General features: G+C 36.4%; 1 protein-coding gene across 6 annotated transcripts in view; it reads left to right on the plus strand.

The window, feature by feature from the left end:
* GK5 (glycerol kinase 5) overlaps positions 1-15719 on the plus strand; it is a 79715-nt gene extending 63996 nt beyond the window's left edge. For all 6 annotated transcript variants that reach the window (XM_045503429.1, XM_045503428.1, XM_045503425.1 and 3 more), the window contains 5 exons: positions 488-582; positions 4517-4620; positions 6223-6282; positions 7032-7165; positions 9867-15719. In XM_045503429.1, the coding sequence (XP_045359385.1) occupies positions 488-582; positions 4517-4620; positions 6223-6282; positions 7032-7165; positions 9867-10021 (548 nt within the window). In that variant the 3' untranslated portion in view covers positions 10022-15719. The remainder of the gene's footprint in view (positions 1-487; positions 583-4516; positions 4621-6222; positions 6283-7031; positions 7166-9866) is intronic.
* The last annotated feature ends 6126 nt before the right edge of the window (positions 15720-21845 follow it).

Below are 21845 nucleotides of genomic sequence, written 5' to 3' on the forward strand. Positions count from 1 at the left end.
GATTTTTTTTGTTTTTTAAAGATTGGCTTTTCATATATCTACCTATTACCAGCCCCTTATTGAACCCATTAGGTGGAGTAGTTTTTCAGTTGGTTCTCTTGGTTACTATAGGTAGATGATTTTTTCCTCAGAAAGCTAGGATTGGTGTTATCTTCAGGAGAATAATTTATTTTAATGCCAAAAAAGCAGAGAATTGATTTTTAAACAGTCCAAATATCTTTAAAGGAAAAAGTAAGGCCTGCTGCATACAGAGCCCATTTAAGAAGATCTTCCATGGGCTCATAAACTATGCAGTGTGAGAGCCCAGATAATACTAGAGCAGATTGGCCTTGGTGTTGATGCTTTCAAGTGAGCGACCTTTCATACTGTATTCATAATAAATGTGGATGCAGGTAAATACTAGTCATATAACATAATTCTATGTGTTCCTCTCCAACCCCTCCATTTCGTTTTAGCATTTTTGTTATTGTTATTTTTGTTTTTGCAGACCTTTTCACAGATGTTGCTGAGACTGAAAAAATGGCCAAAAGTTTGGAAGATTCTGAAGGAGTCTGTTTTGTCCCATTTTTTAGTGGATTGCAGGTATTTTTTTTCTTAGTCAATGGCAATTAACAGACATTTCTCTCCTCATACCTACATTTAAAATTATTTATCTGCCACTCTCTTACTTGAAAGTTTGGGCACTGAGCAGTATGAAAGTGAAGGTACATTCCAGGGCTGAGAAGCTGTAACCTAGCATTAATTCCATGAGAAAGCGGAGCAAATTCAACTTAGAACTCCATCCTTATGGAAATGAAAAGTTGGTAGGTTTGGTATAGAACTTTTACATAAGACTTAGCATTATTTTGTCATAACCAAAATTAACCGTTTCCCAGTGGGGAAAATGTATCAGTATATTGACATTTTTTACTTAGAAGAAGTTGAGAATTAGAAAAATAATGTTAAGGGGCGCCTGGGTGGCGCAGTCGGTTAAGCGTCCGACTTCAGCCAGGTCACAATCTCGTGGTCCGTGAGTTCAAGCCCCGCGTCGGGCTCTGGGCTGATGGCTCAGAGCCTGGAGCCTGTTTCCGATTCTGTGTTTCCCTCTCTCTCTGCCCCTCCTAACTAAATAGCATACATCATAGGACAGGGGGCGAAGAGTATTTGTTGGATTGATGTTTCAGGAGGAAGCTTTAGATGAATAGTTGTCATCAGCCAAGGTAGTTAGGCTACTATATATTCTTCCCTTTTGAAATATTTGCTGGGGACTTTAGTAGTGACTTTATCTTGGCAGCTGTCTTTAACTTCTGCATCAATCCATATGTCTGTAAAAATAATATGAAATATATGATAAAAAGTATTACTAAAACCCAAAAGATCGGAGGAAACTCTCACAGACGCGGTTTTTAATTTCACGTTAATAAAATATGTCCCTTCCCTGCCATGATTGCAACCTGGCAATCTGGTGGGTTTGAGAAGGGTGGAGGAGGACTACAAACTCAAGTATTTCCTAATGTAACACGAAACTCTTAAGTAGAAACCGAAAGTTAATTCAGACAATAGTGTGTTGATTCTAAGCTGTTTGGAAAATAGGAGGGAGATCGCTGATAAACTGCCTATGTCAACAACTAAAGAAAACGAGGGATTGGGGAATGGAAAGGAAGGGTCAAGTATCTGTGATACTGCCTTTAATTTTAGAATATTAGAACTGCCTTTAGTTTTAGAGCTCACAATTCGTGAGTTCGAGCCCCGCATTGGGCTCTGTGCTGACAGCTTAGAGCCTGGAGCCTGCTTCAAATTCTATGTCACCCTCTCTCTCTGCTCCTTTCCCGCTCATGCTGTCTCTCTCTCCTTCAAAAATAAATATAAACATTAAACAAAAAATTAAAAAAAAAAAAAAAAGAAGTACAGTGTTCTTCTGGTCCCTGTGGTATGGAAGCTTGGCAGTCCTCTGGATAGCTACAACTGAAGCAATTTGCCCAGCAAAGAGGCAGGTTTGTTATAGCAACCACAAAATATGTAGAAAGAACTTCTCAGAATTGGTTATGGTTTGGGAGAATTAATTTACAATAGAAGGGAGAATTCAGAAGGCACAGAAAGGAGATATGAAGAAAGTCAGTAGTGGGAAGGGGTTTGGTAAGCAAGAATAGTAATATAAAATTTGTAGTGAACTATGTGTCAGGCACAGTTCTAAATGTCATGCATTGTCTCATTTAATCCTCAGTAACTCAGCAAGGCAGAAGATACTCTTATCATCCCGTTCTGAAGATGAGGAAAGTAAGATTTAGAGCTGTTAAGTCACTTGCCTAGTCTCACACAGCTAGTGAGCAACAGAGCTGGTTTTGGGGCCCAGCTGTTCTGACTCCAGAGTCCAGATTCTTAACTCTTCTGTTGTACTGGTTCATGGTATAACATAAAATATGAGAACAGGAAGACACAGTAGATGCCTTTAGGTTCAAGGTTGACAACGGGCAAGAGGCATGTTGACATTAACCATCTTACAAGTACCCAGCAGTTTAGGCTAAGATACCGATGGTGACAAGGGCCTGCCGAGGCTGGTAGTCTATGCCTTGGGCAGGGGTCTGCAAGGTTAGCTCAGGGCTCCAAGCAAAACTTTACAGAATCTCCCTGTTCCTAGTTGGTTGATGGTCTGGGAGGCTTACTCAAGGGATTGACAGTGACGGATTGAAGGTGTGGCTGGAGGCTGTCTGCCCTGTTGAGATGTGACCAGACCTAAAGGACTTCCCAGTGTTTTTCCTACCATATCATCCCAAAGACAGATTCACTTGGAGTAACTAATGCAGGGACATTATAACCTATAAGAAATGTTTAGGTGTCTATGGACTTTATTACCCCCTCAAATTGACCTACTACTAATTATAAATTATGTCCATAGCTGTTTTTACAAAAGTCATTTCGGGCCGGTCATACCAGGATTTTATGTGGTGTATTAATTAGAAGGAGTAATTTTTATGCAGAAAAAAAACCATAGCACACTACTAGGCACTAATACAGTATTCTACCACTTGATATAGACCAGTGTTACTGTATAAGTAAGCTTTTACTGAGTGGATCACCAAAACATGTTAATAAATTTGAAAAATTATCAGGATAAAATCACAATAGGAGGAAAATCATAGCTACAGTACAGATAAGATGTAATATGGAATTTCTTCAGTTAAATAATGAGGAAAAGTATTGTTTGTTCATTGACTGAACAAATGTGTGTTGATTCCCTGTGGGGGCCAGATGCATTGCAAGGACCTGGAGACACATAGGAAGTACATTAAATGAGTTTCCACGGGGAAGATAGAGTTTCAACAAACATCCACACAAACATCTGTAGTTATATATACATGATATGAAGCAAAGTTCATCAGGCTCCGTAAAAGCAATGATGGTGGCTTGGCCTTGTCTCTGGGATTAAAGTTTTCCCAGAGGAATCTGAGCCAAGCTTTGGAAGAGGAGAAGGATTAACTAGGAGAAGGGGTAGTAAAAAGTTTTCCAGGTAATGAGATGATATGTCAAGGCCCTGAAGCTAGAAGGTGCTTTTCCTGGGGACCATCATTTTCTGACAACACTAGCACATCCCTCTGTCATGACCTGTTATCAGATGTTGGAACTGTTCTTCTGTATCTTTCCTAGTGAGACCATAAGCTCTGGCAAGGGTCTTTGTTCTTCATCTTTGTGTCCTAGAATTGTCTTGAATTTCTGGGGATGCAATGAATACAAAATTCATCTGATAGATACATAATTCCACCTCAGGACTTCAGCTCTTTTATTTTTTTAATGTTTATTTTTTGAGAGAGAAAGAGCACAATTTGGGGAGAGACAGAGAGACAAGTAGACAGAGGATCTGAAGCAGGCTCTGCCCTGTCAGCCCAGAGCCCAGTGTAGGCCTCGAACCCATGAACCATGAGATCATGACCTGAGCCGAAGTCGGACGCTTAACTGACTGAGCCATCCAGACGCTACAAGACTTTGGCTCTTTTAAAGACAGATGTTAGGCTGGGTCATTTCTCATATTAGGCAATATGACTATTAAGCTAAGAAATAGAAGAGTTTAGTTTGAATGTCTGACAAAATATTCGGTATAAGTTATGACACTGAAAAACATACATTCTGCATTATGGTTTTTTACTAAGATTAACTTATACCCTCAAAAAGCTACTTTACAAAAACAATTTCAGTGTAAAAACTTCACACGTGGAAGAAAGGAGAAATACTAGAATTGCTTTTCATTTCCTCTTGTAAGGCTAGATATTTAATAAGTTGTTACTCTGCTTTAGTCCCTTATCTTTGTATGAGCTCCAACAGAAGGTATAGCTAAGTCCAATATCTATAACTCAACCTTGTTTAAGTCCTATTAGAGAGTTATCCTAATAGTTAACATGTTTAGAGACTGTCATTTATTTTAAGACTTCTTACCTCTAAGCATTGTTTTTTTCTAACATGGCTATGTTTTTATTGCATATGTCTTTAAGTCCATAGATTTAATTTAGAACAATAATAAAAATTGTTACTATCTCTTCTTTAGGCTCCATTAGATGACCCCTATGCATGTGCCTCTTTTATGGGTTTGAAGCCTTCCACCAGTAAATACCATCTTGTACGAGCAATATTGGAATCAATAGCTTTCAGGTACCAAAACCGGCCTTAAACTAACCTCTCCCCATACAGTATTGCCATTTGCTTTTATTAATTTCTCCTAAACTGAATTATGAAATTTCTTAATTTTTAAAATGTTTTTATTTATTTATTGAGAGAGACTGCAAGCGGGGAAGGGGCAGAGAGAGAGGGGGACAGAAGATCTGAAGCTGGCTCTGTGCTGACAGCAGAGAGCTGGATGTGGGGCTTGAACTCACGAACCCGTGAGATCATGACCTGAGCTAAAGTCAGACGCTCAACTGACTGAGCCACCCAGGCGCCCCTGAAATTTCTTAATTTTGAATGAGCCTTTATACCTTTAAATTCATACTGTTTATAACATAATTATTGCTAATTTCCTTAACATCTTTTTTTTTTAATATTTAATAGTATCAATACCACTTAGATCTGATATCTGAAAATAGAATGATTTTTAAAAAAACAGTTGACCCTTGGGGCGCCTGGGTGGCGCAGTCGGTTAAGCGTCCGACTTCAGCCAGGTCACGATCTCGCGGTCCGTGAGTTCGAGCCCCGCGTCGGGCTCTGGGCTGATGGCTCAGAGCCTGGAGCCTGCTTCCAATTCTGTGTCTCCCTCTCTCTCTGCCCCTCCCCCGTTCATGCTCTGTCTCTCTCTGTCTCAAAAATGAATAAAACATTAAAAAAAAAAAATTAAAAAAAAAAAAAAAAAAAAAACAGTTGACCCTTGAACAACATGGGTTTGAACTGTACGGTCCACTTATATGTGAATTTTTTTCAAAAAATACAATATGGTACTGTAAATGTGCTTTCTTTATGATTTTAGTAATAACATTTTCATTTCTCTAGCTTTCTTTATTGTAAGAAGACAGTATGCAATACATATAACATACAAACTCTGTGTTAACTGACTTATCAGTAAGGCTTCCCACCAGTAGTAGGCTATTAGTAGTTAAGTTTGGGGGGGAGTCAAAACTTACACAGATTTTTGATTTTGTGGTGAATTGGCACCCCTAATCCCCACGTTATCCAAGGGTCAACTGTATCTAATTTCTTATGCATAAAAGATTTAAAGTTTGGACTTTCAAAGGTTTTTGTATACTTATTCATAAAGGAGAATTCTAAATATAATGCTCAAAGATTAAATCACCAAAATTATCTTTTTGTATATTTCCCTGTGATCTTTTCATTATGGCACATTTGTAGTTTATTAAAATTAAGAATGTGGCTGTCATGAATATGGAACACTTGGAACATTTAAAATAAAAATTTCTGATTACAAAATGGTAATTTCTTATTTGATGAATTTTATTAGGTGTTATGCATGGTATGTCATCTTTATAGCTTTCTATTAAATGAATGGTTGCTTTAAATTTTTATTTGTAGGAATGATAATAGATTAAATTTAATTCCAAATGAAAAATATGGTCCCTTTTATCAAGGTGAAAAGCCCAAGGCCCCATCTAATATCAACTTCAGTTAACATAATATATTTGTTTTCTTTTGCATATTTTATAAATATCATATATATAAAACCACAGTTTTTTCTCAATTTGAAAAGAATAGGGAATTATCATGATATGAATTTCTTCTAAACAGTTATCTTGATTTTTTGACTAGAAACAAACAGTTATATGAGTTGATGCAGAAAGAGATCAATATCCCTGTGACAAAAGTCCGGTACGTAAACTTTGTTTCCAATAGATTTAATTAGAAATCAAAGTGAGTGGTAACTGCTATTAGTGCTTTCATCATTATGACTATTCAGGATTGAAAATATACATATGCCTACCTTCTTTGCAACAAAATTCTTGGTCATAGGAATTTGGAGAGCAAAGGGAAGCTAATTTTGGATTTATAGAGCATATAACACAATACAGAATTTAAGATGATCTTAACACCCACATGTATATTATAAAGATCTGTTTTTATTTTTTTTTTTTAAGATTTTATTTTTAAGTAATCTCTACACCTAATGTGGGGCTTGAACTCAAAACCCCAAGATCAGGAGTTGCACGCTTCACCAACTGAGCCAGCTAGCCACCCCTATCATAAGCATCTTTAAAATCTCTTTTTCGGGTGTGTGGCCATCTTTTTGGCATGGAAACATCAAATTTTCTTTGCTGGGATGTCCAAATGAATTTTTATATTGGCTTAATTTACTTGGCCTATTTTAAACTAGTCCCAGGACGAACAGGACAGGTGAGAAAATTGATATTAGGAATAAGGAAAAATGTTTGAAGATTACCTAGCAAGGCCCTTTATTTATCCTCAGGTCAGTGCCAAGTGATATAATTTTGGAATTAAAAAGTTGAGCTTAAAAAAATATCAAGGATCTAAAAAATTATATGTGGCCCTTTTAAAAAGGATGAATAATGTTTTTATGTATTTGTTGGAATAATTTATCTCAAATATCTTGCTCCCCACAGGGCAGATGGAGGAGTTTGTAAGAATGATTTTGTCATGCAGATGACTTCAGACCTGATTAATGAGAAAATAGAGAGACCTGTCAACACAGACATGTCGTGCCTTGGTGCAGCTTCTCTAGCTGGCCTTGCTGTTGGTATGTGTGGATTTTATAAAAGCGAGAGCTGTCTTGCAGGCTGTTTTTTGCCAATAGCATTTCTCTTCCCAAATGACAGAATTATAGAGAGGGTCTGGAAAACCTTGGTGTCCAGTAAGCTCCATACACAGATGCACATTACTCACAAAATATTCCTGTGACCTCCTCTGTGGATGGTCTGGTTGTACTTCTTCCATCCTCATTTCACTTCTTCACTCAGAATTATGAGGCAGGGAAAATTAATTCTCAGCCGCTCTGTCTTCTGCAAAGGGAAGGTCTCTGGGTAGACTTTCTGAGTAGATAGGCTTTTCTTTGGCATTAGGAACCACTCCATTCTTTCCTTTATTGAAAATTGGTTGAGTACCTGCTGCATGACAGTCACTGCTGGGAATAAAGAGGTTTAAAAACGTAGTCCCCGCTATGGGAGTCTCTAGGTACAGTCAGACAAGTCAACAAATTATTATACTTGTGTGTTAAACCTGGCGAACAGCCGTGGCATTAAGCAAGTGGTATAGGCTCTCCAAGGAGGCTCAGTTTTGAAGAAATTAGCAGACAGCCAGGTGAGGAGGTGAGGAGCCATAAGAGCTAAGTGGTCTAATAAAGAAAGCACCTTGTGCCAATATCCCAGCCCTTTACGGTAAGTGCTATTAGAGGAACAGCAAGATGGAAGGCTGGAGGGGAAGAGAGGTCCAGTTGGGGTGGACTCCTCATAAGGAAGAGTTTGAACTTTATCATGAAGGCACTGGAGAGCCACAGAAGAATTTTAAGCAGGGGAGGGACATGGACAGATCTGTATTTGAACAGATCACTTTGGCAATTAGTGAGAGGATTAGTTGGGAGGGGTGAAGAATGGACTTCAATTACAGGGCTCCCTAGGAAGCAACATTGCTGCCTTAGGGCACTGGGAATATTTAATGTGTTCCTCTGTGGAAGGGAAGAGTGTTCATACAAAACAGGATATCTTACAGTTAAAATTTTTAGGCTAATATTTAGCATGTTAAAGTTATAAATCCCCAAAGCATGAAATCTTGTAAGTTCAACTTAAACCTTATTCTACTAAAAATCTGTTAATTTTGAATAAAATTACACCAGTCACTTTCATTTGTTCATTGATTAATGTGTGGTAAATTTAAATTGAAGAAAATAACTTTCTCTTAAATAATCATTCCCATTTAAAAATTTATTAAATTCCTTTGTATATTTCAACTAATATAAATTTAATACAGTTGATTTTCTTTTTAATAATTGCATATGCCTAACTGAGCAAACTTACAAGTGTAACTAAAAAAGTCTTCTCAAGAACTTAAACAGCTTTTGCAAAATGAAGACATTAAGCTTATATTTACAGTAAATCAAATGCTCATAAATATTCTAATATTATTTATAAGGTAAATCACATTCTTCTGTACCTTTTCATGTTGTAAGACTAAATATGTCAGATTCCACATACAAATTTGTCTTAAACATAATATAGTGGCTTGAGCTTTATCTGTTTCACTTTTGTCTATATTGAATTTCAAACCTTTCCAGTTCACAGAGACTTCACTGACTACAGAGAGCAGTTTTACTGTGTCAGAGAAGTGGAGATTTCTGGTTGGATTGCTTCTCTTTCAGAAATCTGAGACTTGAAGGCTATGCACATCTTCTGTATATTCAAAGTTCACCTAGAAACTGAGTCTATTTGATACATATTTTAAAAAATTACTTCAAAAAATATGTACGTCTTTAGTAAATAATTCTGGAAATAAGGATTTTAAGAACATGCTTATTAATTTCCTGACTAGACTTATCTAACTGTACTATACTAATAAAAACCATTTTTGAGTCTTTTAATAACTTATATAAATTAGTTAATATCTTCAAGTATAGGTAAGTCTAAAATGCTGACTTTGTAAATTAGAAAGAATGTGACCTGACAAATATTTAGAGCAAAGAATTTTGTGTCGGCTTTATTGGTAACAGACAAAGTATTTCATGAAGATTTGTCAACTATGTTAGTACTTCAAAGTAGGTAAGATATACCTAATTAACAAGACACCTCAATCGTAACTATGGTCATAGTTATAAATGTGTTTTCTTGCTGCTTTTTATTATAAATCACACGATCCTCTTTGTGAAGAACAATATATGCCAAAGCAATATTGTCATGATGAAATACAGTAGTTTGAAAAAGACACTACTTATTATTTTCAATCCCAACTTTGGATTTACGAGTATCCCAGGAGTTGCCTCGTACCTCAGGATATATGACAAAAATCTTAATTTATCTTTAGTTTTTTAATTATGTAAAAAGAAAGTATACTCTTTCTTACTTGGTTTTTGTGGAGGGTTTTTTGTTTTTGTTTTTGTTTGTTTTCAGGGTTTTTTTTGTTTTTTGTTTTTTTCCTTCTAGCAAGTTATGAAAGTAAATGATGACAGGGTCAGGTTGCTCTAGACATGCTTTGGCAACATGCCACACAGAAATAAAGCTGATAGTCAGAAACAAAAGATTGTGAAATCCTGGTATATTTATTCCTAGGGATAGTCAATCTAACAAAATTCAAAAGCAGCAAAATATTTTGGATTGTGTTTTAAAACAATAGTTGTTTAAAAAATAAACAATAGTTGTTTATCTGTGTATCAGTTCACATAGGTTTGTGGATAAACTTTATGGACTCCTTATTTGCCTTAAAATTTGAGAGTAATTTTTTTCTCCCTATAGGGTTTTGGACTGACAAAGAGGAACTAAAGAAACTGAGGCAAAGTGAAGTGGTTTTTAAGCCACAGAAGAAATGGCAAGAATATGAAATGAGTATGGAAAACTGGGTCAAAGCAGTGAAACGCTCCATGAATTGGTATAACAAGATGCAGGACTAAGTGGAATGGTTGGTTGACGTGACATGCAGATGAGACACAGCTCAGGGATAATAACCAATACGACGATGATTGAGAAGATTTAAGATGAGCTTTGCAACCTGAGAGAAAAAAAAAAACAGTGCTTTTTTGAAAACAAAACAAAAAATCCCTCATTTTTTAATATAAACCTTGGTAAATTGTAAGGCAACAGTACCTCAAAACTTTGTATCTTCTGTTTTATAGTAAATTCCAAAGGACATTAGCCATTTCCAGCCATATTTTTACAGCTATGGGTCCTCCTCCTTTTTATACGGGGTCAGTGATCTATACAAACATTTGCTATCTGAGTTACTAGTTCTGGGTCAAGCACCGTTCATGTTTTGTTCCAAAACTAAGTGACAGGTGTCCCTTTAATTCTTTAAAATTAAATGGGCTATATGAAGTTCACACAGCTAGAAAGAAAGAATGAGGAAATGCCGAAATTTTGAAACATTAATATTTTATATTTAAAACCATAATTGTTCAGTACTGTATCCAAATATGAGCTCAATATGCCCCACAGATAGGCTTACTTGTTAGTCAGTTCTTTCCTTTATTGGGCTTAAAGACACTGCCTTAATTTTTACCTGTTTAACCAAAATCTGAACATTCTGTATGTATTGGAAAAATAACTTTAGTTAATGAAACTAAAAAGGGTCTTGATTCATCAGGAACAAGAAGATATTTTCTTTCTCAAACAGCATTTCTTTCAAAAACTTCTGCCTAAAGTATAACATCCCGTTTTTGTTTTTGTTTTTCAAAATCCAGCTAGTGAATATAAATCTTGCTTTTCCTTTCCTGTTCTTTATCTTTGTTGTTGAGATGCTTGCATAAATGTCTTTTGCTTTTATTAAGTGCCTAACTGACAGTGCTTAATTTGAAGAAAGTGCCCTAATTCATTGGTAACATAAGAATTGCCTTCACTGCGGTATTTAACTTGTCCAGATATCTTTTATTTTTGTCCAATCTGCTCATCTCTCTCAGATAGCCTCAGTGGGTAGCGGACAGAGGTAATCAGAGTATATCCATTGCCCTATAACCACCTGGGCCAGAGCTTCACAGAAAGGAGCAGGGACAGTTCTACAATATCAAACTTTCTTGATAGAAACAAATGTAAAAGAATCAGAGTTGTGAGTAGCTTTAGGCCTGGTGTAAAATTGTCCTATGGAAGGAGACTACCTTCCAACCTGTTCTCATACTGTTTGGCCCTCTCTCTATTTGGGCTAGGTTCCATTTAGACTTGTAGCAATAATGAATTTATTTCTCTCTTAGTCAGGCTTTGTCACATGAAGTCCTACTGTTCTAGAACTAGTTGTTAAATACTAATGTAATTTAAAAAGTGACTGTTGCAGGGAATTTTGTGGTTGCTGTCACATGTATCTATTTCAGTGACAGATGTGATAGAGATCTAGGGGCCACATTGCATTTCACCAAATTCTATTTCAGTGAACTATGTCTTCTTAAAGTATTAACATTTTTGATGGAATCATTATAGCCAATGGTATCATTAACTCCATTAACTAAGATTTGGAAATATTTTTGTTAAGTGGAGGTGTTTTGTTCACTGTAACAAGTTAGATTCCATTATGTAGATAGTGTTCTTTTATTCTTTTTCATTTTTTATGTCCTTTTTACAAAGCTTAGTGAGCATTTATAGGCCTTTTAACCAAAATCAGATCATATGCAAGCATCTCTGCTGTTTTACTATTTCTTACAGATTCTGCTTCTCACTGGGTATGGTTTCATAGGAAAGAATTGTCTTTCTGTATTAAGATATACTGAATTGTAATACTATTAATACTTAAAAATCTGTTAGCTCATTTCTTTTTCACATTCTTCTTTACATCATAAAACCACAAAATAAAGGTTAAATACCTTTTAGATAATGTGAGAGAGTAACTTAGAATATGTCTCATCAGAATTGAGCATCTCAAAAATCAGTGGCTAATTTTTCCTTCTGTTTGTCTAGGAGTTAATTTATTTTTACTACCTCGCATTGTTTTTTAGTGACACAGTTTAGTAAATCTTTTGCCAGATTTGACCTAAATCAGGAACATGACCACATTTGCTTTTGTAGTTGTAGAAACAGTTGCTATTCAAAATCAGTTGAGGAAAATAATTATCCCTTCCATCTTCCAAGTTTGTTTTCATTTGTATGCTAATATTTGCAGTTAAAAAAATTGTGCTAAGATTTCTCAGCATGTTTTATTTTCCTATTATGGATCAATCAGGTATTTTTAGGAGATCTGTAGCTATCTTATCAGAAGAGAATGTTTCTGTACAATCCTTCTTAAAGTGGTACTGATTGCTTTCATACTGAGACTTACTGATTTTTAATTTTTTTTATATCCAACCATAATATGGCTTCTCAATCTCAACATTATTGACATTTGGGACAAGTAATTCTTTATTTTGGAATGTTGTACTATGCATTATAGGATATTTAGCAGTGTCCCTGATCTGTACCCACTAGCTACCAGTAGCATCCCCCTAGTTGCGGTGGTCAAAAACGTCTCCAAACACTGCCAGATGGACCTCAGGAGGCAATATCACTCCCAATTGAGAACCACTAATATAGACTATTAGAAGAAAATTGAAGACTCTGCAGATGCAGTATCTGTGACACTCCTTTTCTCTCTGCCTCATTTTATCTTAGGAAATGGTTATTAGCAAAAAGAGGGGGTCGTATCTTAAATAGTGTTTCTACTTTACTGGTTATTAAGGCAAAAAAAAAAATCTTATGCTGTAATTGCCTTCTGCTGTTTTTACCCACTCACCCTCATCCCCATGCCTGCATCCTCTGTGGTTTTGAAGAGTGGGTTGATGACTTCAGTATAGGATTAATGTAGTCTGTAAAACATCTTGATGTGATCTGCCTTTTTGCTTCCGTTTCATCTCTGAACAAAAGAGATGATCACTCTTTTATCTGCCTCCTTGCAACACTTCTATCAAACTGGAAGCTTCCCAGAAGCAGAAACCATGTCTATTTCCACAACTTAACTCTGTGCCTTCCTATTGGTTGGGTGAATTTTTGCTTTATAAGTGCAACTTTTTTTTGTGCATATATTTTATCCTTGATTTACATGCATTTGTTGATAGGAACCAGCTTATATTTGTTGCATGTAAAATATGTTTTGTTGGATTAAGAAGGACAACATTGACCCGTGAACAACATGGGTTTGAATTGTGCAGGTCCGCTTTATATGCAGATTTTCTCCATAAATATATGTACCATACTATAAATGTATTTTCCTTATTATTTTCTTAATATTTCCTTTTCTCTAGCTTACTTTATTGTAAGAATACAGTGTATACTACATATAAGATACAAACTGTGTGTTAACCAACTTTATATTATCGGTAAGGATTCTGGTCAACAGTAGGCTAGTTAAGTTTTGGGGGGAGTCAAAAATTATACATTGACTGCACAGGGGGTCAGCCCTCCTAACCCCCATGTTGTTCAAGGGTCAACTTAGGAGAGCTAGAATCCTCATACTGTTTATTTTTAAATTTTTCATGTTTATATATTTGTGTAGAGATACACATCTATAAATACACATAGTTATATCAACTTTCTAAGGTATGGTTAAAGCCTGTTCATTCACAGGTTTTGTGTATTTGATTGTACACAGCTCACCGATTGAATCTTAAGAATACCAAACCCTCTGGCATTAGAGGGAAGTAACTTCAGAAACAGCCCCTTCTGCAGAGGACTTCTACCGGGGACCAGGCTTTAATTAAAAGTAATCTAATCCAAGAGTTTGGCAAGAATTTTATAATTCTCTGAAAAGAGGACCCTGGAGTTCTTCGACTTGAAGTGATTCTAGAGTCATCCAGAGATAGCCTAGAAGGCTCCGAGCTACCCCCAAAGACTCTGAATCCCTTTGGAAAATCTAGATCATGTTTCTCAGTTAGAATTAAAACATACTCTGGACTTGCCTGGTCCCAGAATCATCTTGCATACCCAATACTGGGTCATCTGTTTCAAACCAGTCAAAATAGTAACCCCAGAGAAGTCAAATAGGTGACCCAGAATCACATGTTTTTAAGTTTTGGAGCCTCATAGCCATAAATATTTTGGTACCAGCATCGGTTCTAAGTTACTGGCTATATTGTCACCACATTCCCATGGGACCTTTGCCCTTAGGGGAATGCAGGAATGATCTTGGGAGTGGGAATGTTAGAGACAGGAACCTGAAGAGTCAGATTATTTCTGAAGTTCTCTGTATTCTATTTCTACTGCCTTTCCCCCCTTTATTATAAATTTGGTTTATTGAAATAAAATGGCTGTATCTGTACAGATATCTATACTATTTAGAATATAAATGATGTAAGGTTTGAGTTTAAATGAGCCATATCTTTCCAAGAAACTTTCAGACTCTTTGAGAGTAGCAGTACCATTTTACATTCCAACCAGCAGTGGATGAGAGATCCAGTTTCTCCATATCCTCACCAGCATTTGATGTCACAATTTTTTATTTTGCCACAGTGATAGGTGTGAAGTTTTCTCAATGTGGTTTTAATTTGCATTTCCCTAACTAATAATGATGCTTAACATCTATTCATATGCTTTTTTTGCCATCTGTTTATCCTTTTCAGTGAAATGCCTGTTCATATCTTTTGTCCATTTGCTAATTGGGGTGTTTGCTAAATGAGCCATCTTTAGATTAAATCTCTTTAAAAAAAAAAAAAAAAACAACTTTAAAATCAGTCCAGTGACTTAAGAAGTCATTAAGTAACATTCCTAAATCCTTCTAGGCAAAGTGTATACATCACTTGAATGTGATTTTATAATGTAGGGAGCAGAAGAGTTCTCACATTCTTTCTGTATTCGTGTAGTATAGTCGTAATATTGTATAATAGCAAAAAAGTTTCAAGGATACTTTTCCTTAGAATGTTAAATAGGGTGTACAAATACATATTTTGTACATAAGCTATCATAATGTTTGTAATCATTTTTATTTAAAATAAGCTGATTTGTATAAATGTTTCAGAATGATTTTGTGGAAAACTAATGTGAAATTTCCCTATTTGTGCAAGACAATTTTGATTGTAATTCATATGCATCAACAAATTTGTAATCTTATTTCTCTGATGTTCTTTACAAATTTCAGAATTATACTAAATAGTCATTGAGAACCTCATAAATCAATGTTAAGATCTACAGTTAAAATCTAGGATGCATTGCAATAGAAATGTATTATGTAAGTTTTTCCCTTACCTTTTTTCCACTTTAACTTTTGGATTTGTTTTTCAATTTTACCTGGAAATTCTTTAATACTATTTCCTGTTTTGGTTTTTGCACATTAAGAAGGTCACAGAGAAATAAGCATATGTTACTCAATTGTTACTCAAGATAAATGTGAGCTTAATACGGTCAGAGAAGAAAGGTTTTCTGTAACCCTGCCTCTTTAGATCGTGTTAGACTTATCATTCTATATTCTACATTCTTGCACAAGGGAAATTACTAGAGAAGAGGGTTAATCCTTTGCAGTGGGAAAAAGATGCTATAATTTGTTGTGACAATATACTGTATTTTTAAATACTTAGATTTTAAATAATGAGGAAAAATTCAAATACTAATATGATAGAATCAACCTAGTAGTTAAAAATCCCTTCTGAAAATTACCTAAAGTTATTTGGGAAACTACAATGAAAAAGTAAATGATTTTTCTATACATATTATGTTTTAAGGCCATTTTTATTTAGTCTTTCTCTGTTCATTGCTTCGGGTTTGCACACATACACATCCAGTATGGTGAAGTGATATCCAGATGGTGAAGGATTCAGTCAGTCTGGATTCCATTCCTTGACTGTAATGGAGACCATGGTATCATTCCAAAGTAGGATATTTGAAGGATGATAGACATTCACTTAATAGAGTAAAGGGGTTTTCTTTTAGTTTTATTTTAGGTCAAAGTAATATTAGTCTAAAAAGGAGGATAAGGAAAGGGGCTATCATGGAGATAATGTGGAGCTGACTTTTCCGAAATTTATCTATTTTATAGCAATATTTTTAAAGAACCTTGCAATTGTAAAAAATTGTAGGAAAAAATGGGGATGGCAGGGAATAATGATGGGTTTTTTACTACTTAGAAAAAGGAACAGAACCCATTAAGAGGTGAAGATTTTAGGGCAGATATATTAGATTTGCTAATTTCCCTTCCTTGTCACCTGCCACTTGGGTAAGAACATTAGCTAGCAGATACTAGGAAATTCCTGTATCCTCATGCAGTCCACAAGCCTCTCGTCCTGTCTCTCCTAGAAAGTCCAGTCTCTGTCAGCATCTCGGCTTCATCACCAAATGCTGTCAAGAACTGAAAAGGAGTTTGAAATTTTACTCTACTTGAATGGAAACCAATTTGACAATAAACTTCATATATTGGGGGAAAAAAAAGAATAAGAAAGGCAAAAAAAAAATTTTTTACTCTACTTGGAAAGTAATAAGTTAGTGTCCCACAGTTCTATGGATATTGGCAGAAGATAGGAGACTCCTGGGTCAGAGATTAAGGACTTTTTACTCATGGCATAGCAAACATCACAATCTTCATATTTACATTGGTTTCCTTTGCCACTCAACTCCTACATGGAGCAGTCCAGGTTGATGCTGTGCACACACTGAGTCTTCTGTACAGCTGAGGACTCTCAAGCTGAGGAAATTTGAGTCTTTTGTAATGGGCTGCAAGTAAACATGTCCAATGCTTACTCCAGAGGAAACTATTTTTATTATAGTGGATAATAAGCAAAAATGCCCTCTGTTCTGGATGGAGATGTGTATTTTGGGACAAAGGCCTCAGTGCCTCTTCTTGTAAGACAAACAAATGAGAGAGCCATGTAAAATTGACTCTCAACAATAAATTCATTATCTTAATAGTGGCAGTGGTCTCATGGGTGTATGCATATGTCAAAACTCACCAAATTATGTTTACTTTTTGCAAGTTAATTGCATATCAGTTTCACTTCAACACAATGGGGGGAAGTAAAGTCCCAAATACGTTGTTGAGACCAGTAGCTTTAGTGTCCCCAAAGTGCTTTTCAGAAAATGTAATTTCAGGCCCCATTCCAGATCTTCTAAATCAGATCCTGTATTTTATTTTATTTTTATTTTGTTTTGTTTTGTTTTTTATTTTCAGAGAGAGTACATGTGAGTGGGGAAGGGGCAGAGAGAGAGGGAGAATCTCAGTCTGTGCTGACAGCACAGAGCCCAACACGGGGCTCCATCTCACAACTGTGAGATCATGACCTGAGCTAGAATCAAAAGTTGGATGCTCAATCAACTGAGCCACCCAAGTGCCCCTGGATTCTGTATTTTAATAAGATCCCCCAGTATTTAGCTTTTTAGCTTTGTATTTTGAAATAATTTTAGACTTAACAAAAAAGTTGTGAAAATGGCACACAGAGTTCCCCCCAACACCCAGCTTCCCCTAATTAACATCTTACTCAAACCAGGACATTCACATTGATATAAGAGGATTAACTAATTTACAGATCTTACTTGGATCTTGTCAATTTTCCAACTTACTATCCTTTTTCTGGCCCAGAATTTAATCACGGATCCCACATTGCACTTATTTTCATGTCTCCTTAGTCTCCTCCAATCTGACAGTTCCTCAGTCTCTTTTTTCTTGACATTTTTAAAGAGTACTGGCAGTTACTTTCTAGAATACCCTTCAATTCTGGTTGGCCTGATATTTTCTTAGGATTAGGTTAAGGCTCTGCGTTTTTGTTAGAATGCTGCAAAAGTGATGTGGCCTTCTCAGTGCCATTAGCATGTAGTCTTATTGATGATGTTAACCTTGATCTGCCATTGTAAGGTTACTATTCACCCCTTTGTGGCTAATAAGTGTCTTGTGAGATCGTTTTAGACCATGTAAACATCCTGTTTCCCATTACACTTTCACTCACTAGTTTAAGCCTTCGTGGTCGTTTCTTGGTGGCAACAATCATTCCTGTACTATTTGCCTAATAATCGTGATTTTCTACTTACATCATTTCTCTACGTTTATTTGTTAGAATTCTACCATAAGGAAGAGCTATCTCTTATCCTCCATTTATTATTCAATTATTTGTATCAGTACTGGTCTTCTTTTGGTCCACTTGACATCTTCTTGGCCCACCTTTTTATTCCAGTTGTTGCAGCAATCAGCTGTCCAGGTATAACCTGACAGCACCTTGCATCACCATAATTTCTGGGCTGGGCTTTCTCTGCCTCACAGCTTGGAACTGGTTTGAATTCACTCTGTCATTTTCACCTATGGTCAAACCAGGAGGTGCTAGAGAGTTGGCACCCTGTGGTCCATCTTTTAAACAATGGGGATGGGAGCCAGTATACAAATACACACCCCTTAAGTGGACAGTTCTGAGGTGTGTTCTTCACAGGCCCTTGCAGAATCTTCACTATCAAGCCTCAGTGGCCTCCAGCAGGTGATCATCTCAGAAACAGCCTTGGATTGGCTTTTCCTCCCTCATGTTTCAAGCTTCCCAGCCCCTATTCCTGTTCCTTGGAATCATTTTCCAAAATAAACCACCTGCACAGAAGAATTTGTCTCAGAGTGGGAGTGGGGAAGGAGAACAAGTAAAGATTTATGTATTACCAGTTGTTAAATATTTTGACTCTCACCCCTGTACATAACTAAAATCCTATGGAAACTTTCACATCTCCAAAGGAGTTGTACAAGTATATTCATAACAGCAGAATAGAGAAAAAACCCAAATACCTATCAATTAGAGAATGGATTATGTAAATTTTGTTGTTTTTTCCATCAGTGAAAATGAGTGAACTATGTCAAGACAGATGACTCAAAAGAAATGAGCAAATAATAACAATAATTTGCAGATGAGTAATAAAGTTTGACCCCAAATATACATAGTTCAAAAACATGCAAAACTAAGCAATATATTGCTTGGAGTTACATATATATGTGTTAGAATTTTCAAGAAAACCAAGAAGATTGCAATTCAGAATAGGGTTATTTTGGGGAGAGAAAGGTGGAGGGTCACACTGGGGAGTCACACACAGAGCCCCAGTGGTGTTACTAGTCCATTTCTTAAGCTGGTACATAGGGTTTATCATTATTCCTTATACTTTATATTTTTAGGATAAAATATTTTATCCTAAAAATATTTTAGGTTTGATACTAAGAAGTGGTTACTTTTATTAAGAGTGGCTGTGGGGGCGCCTGGGTGGCTCAGTCGGTTGGGCGTCCGACTTCAGCTCAGGTCATGATCTTGCGGTCTGTGAGTTCGAGCCCCGCAGCAGGCTCTTTGCTGACAGATCAGAGCCTGGAGCCTATTTCGGATTCTGTGTCTCCCTCTCTCTGACCCTCCCCCTTTTATGCTCTGTCTCTCTCTGTCTCAAAAATAAATAAACGTTAAAAATAAATAAATAAGTAAATAAAGAGTGACTGTGAAATTCTTCCACTGGTCTAACCAACTAAGTCATTTCAGAAATGAACTGAAAAGAAGGTTGTGTCCCTGGCTGAGAAAATTCCAAGGCTTAGATTCTCCTGTGCCCTATTAACGTGATTAAACTGTGCATAATAGGACAGTTTCTGGAAGACGAGGTCTTGATTTAATACATTTTTAAGTGTTATTTCTTTTGTCAGTCACTGGATGGATTAGGTGTGAAAACAGGATGCTGTTTAAAAAAAGTCATATCTGCAACCGTCCAGACAACCACAGATATTTTTGTATAATAAAAAGGTGTCATCAAAGGACCTGTTACTCAAAGTGTGATGTTTGGTATAGCAGCACCAGCACCAGGTGGAAGCTGGTTGGAAAGGCTGACTCTATACCCCACATCAGATCTACTGACTCAGAGTCTGAATTTTAATAAGATCTCTAAGTGATTCTTGTATCTCCCTCTCTCTCTGGCCCTCCCCTGGTCGCGCGCGCTCTCTCTCTCTCAAATAAAGAGAGAGAAAGAAAGAAGAAAGAAAGAAAGAAAGAAAGAAAGAAAGAAAGAAAGAAAGAAAGAAAGAGAAAGAAAAAAGAAAGAGAAAGCAAGCAAGCAAGCCTCCAGCACCAGGAGAGGGGGCAGCTCATAGAAGCTCCTCAGGTTTAACTGTAACAGATCTGTCTCTTCCATGATCCTTTCTTTGTTGGCCCAAATATTTGTAAGGAGAGACTTTATTTATTTATGCTTCTTTCCTCTTTCCAACTGTGCTGGGCTGTGGCAGTCTCATCCATTCAATAAAAACCTACTGAGCTTCCCTTGAGCACTGAGGAAAGGGTAGTGAATAGGATGACATGAATCAGAATATCAAGGAGCTTCCAAAATACAGATACTAAATGAGTAATTATGAGTTTGGTGAATGTTAGAAAGCAAAAAATTTTAGAGCTGGAGATGGGAAGTCAGAGGAAAGTAATCTCAGCTTAGATGAGAAGGCATATATGTAGGTGAGATGTGGGTGAACTGGGGGATTATTCCAAGCACAAGGAATACCCGTCAATGGAGCTCTTTGGGCACTTATATGTGTATTTCCAAAGCCTTGCACTGTTCTTGGCATACAATAAGTGCTTAATAAGTCTTTGCAGAATCAATATGTGTTCTGTCATATTTCAGACATCTACTCTCTGGCATGGGAGATAGTGGAAGCTTTATTTTCCTTTTCAAAGGAAATAAGATCCCTTAATGGGGAAAAGAGAAGGAAGAGAGCTGACTGTTGTGCAAATTGCTAAATTGGAACTGTGAGTGGGAACGAAAAATTGATTTACATGAATTTTCCTCCCAGAGGCAACTTGACAATTTATTCTGTTCTGGAGAATTTTCAGTTTTTGGCTTCAAAACCAAGCTGTTCCTTATTCTGAATTTCTTGGCCTGCTGTGAAACTAGCATTTAGTGTCTTTTACAGCATACCCTGATTAGGTCATGGAAATTCACAGCTAGATCAAACCAGTATATGGAAAATTTGAAACTTTCACTGCCCATTTTATTTCATAGTGCTGGAAGAAACATTGACTTTTAAATAGTTTTTTTCAAAAGCAGTATTATCTATTGATCATAATTGCCATCATTTATTGAACACATACATATATATATTACAGAGCAAAATCCTTATATTGACTCTATAAGAGAGTAAGTTGAGCCATATGAAAATTGCCAAATATTAGCAATTCATACGGTTCAACTTAATATTGTTTTCAGACTCTCATTTTAGAAACTTATAAAGAGATTAGAGAATCCCTAGTAGCCATAGCCCTCCTCCAAGATTAAGCACTGAATTTTCGCAATAGATAAATCCTGCAAGAGTTACAGCTCCTTAATAACATCCACCCATCTTATTCGCATTAGTACATGTGTCTATCGTGGTTTACACATTGTAGTGAAGTGGTTTACAATCCATTTCCCCTGATAGACTTGAGTTCCTTGAGGGTGGAGGGTTGTTTTTTTTTTCTGTCTTGCTCATTTTTGTATCATGCATAGAGTGTTTGAAAAGTATTCGTTAACTTGAAACTTTAATAACATTTCTGTCAAAACTAGACTAATCCTATTGATTTTTTACTGGAAAATGCTCGGTAATCACTCCACTGGGGCTTTTGCATTTTAGAATCAGTCTGAGGAGGAGTACCGCATTTGGCATTCTTGAACTCCTAGGAGTTTATCTATGTACAATTATGCAGAAATTGTCTCCACCCCACCCCAGAGAAAAGTCCAAAGGTACTCTCTCACCTCCCTCACCTCCTTTAGGTATTTCCTTAAATGGCATCTTTTCTGCCCTTCCCTGAGCACCCTATTTAATAAAAAGTCATCCCTCAAACACTTTCTCTGCTTATTCCCCCCGCCCCATAGCACCTATCAGCATGT

Source organism: Leopardus geoffroyi, chromosome C2 (assembly GCF_018350155.1).
Source record: "Leopardus geoffroyi isolate Oge1 chromosome C2, O.geoffroyi_Oge1_pat1.0, whole genome shotgun sequence".
NCBI lineage: Eukaryota > Metazoa > Chordata > Mammalia > Carnivora > Felidae > Leopardus > Leopardus geoffroyi.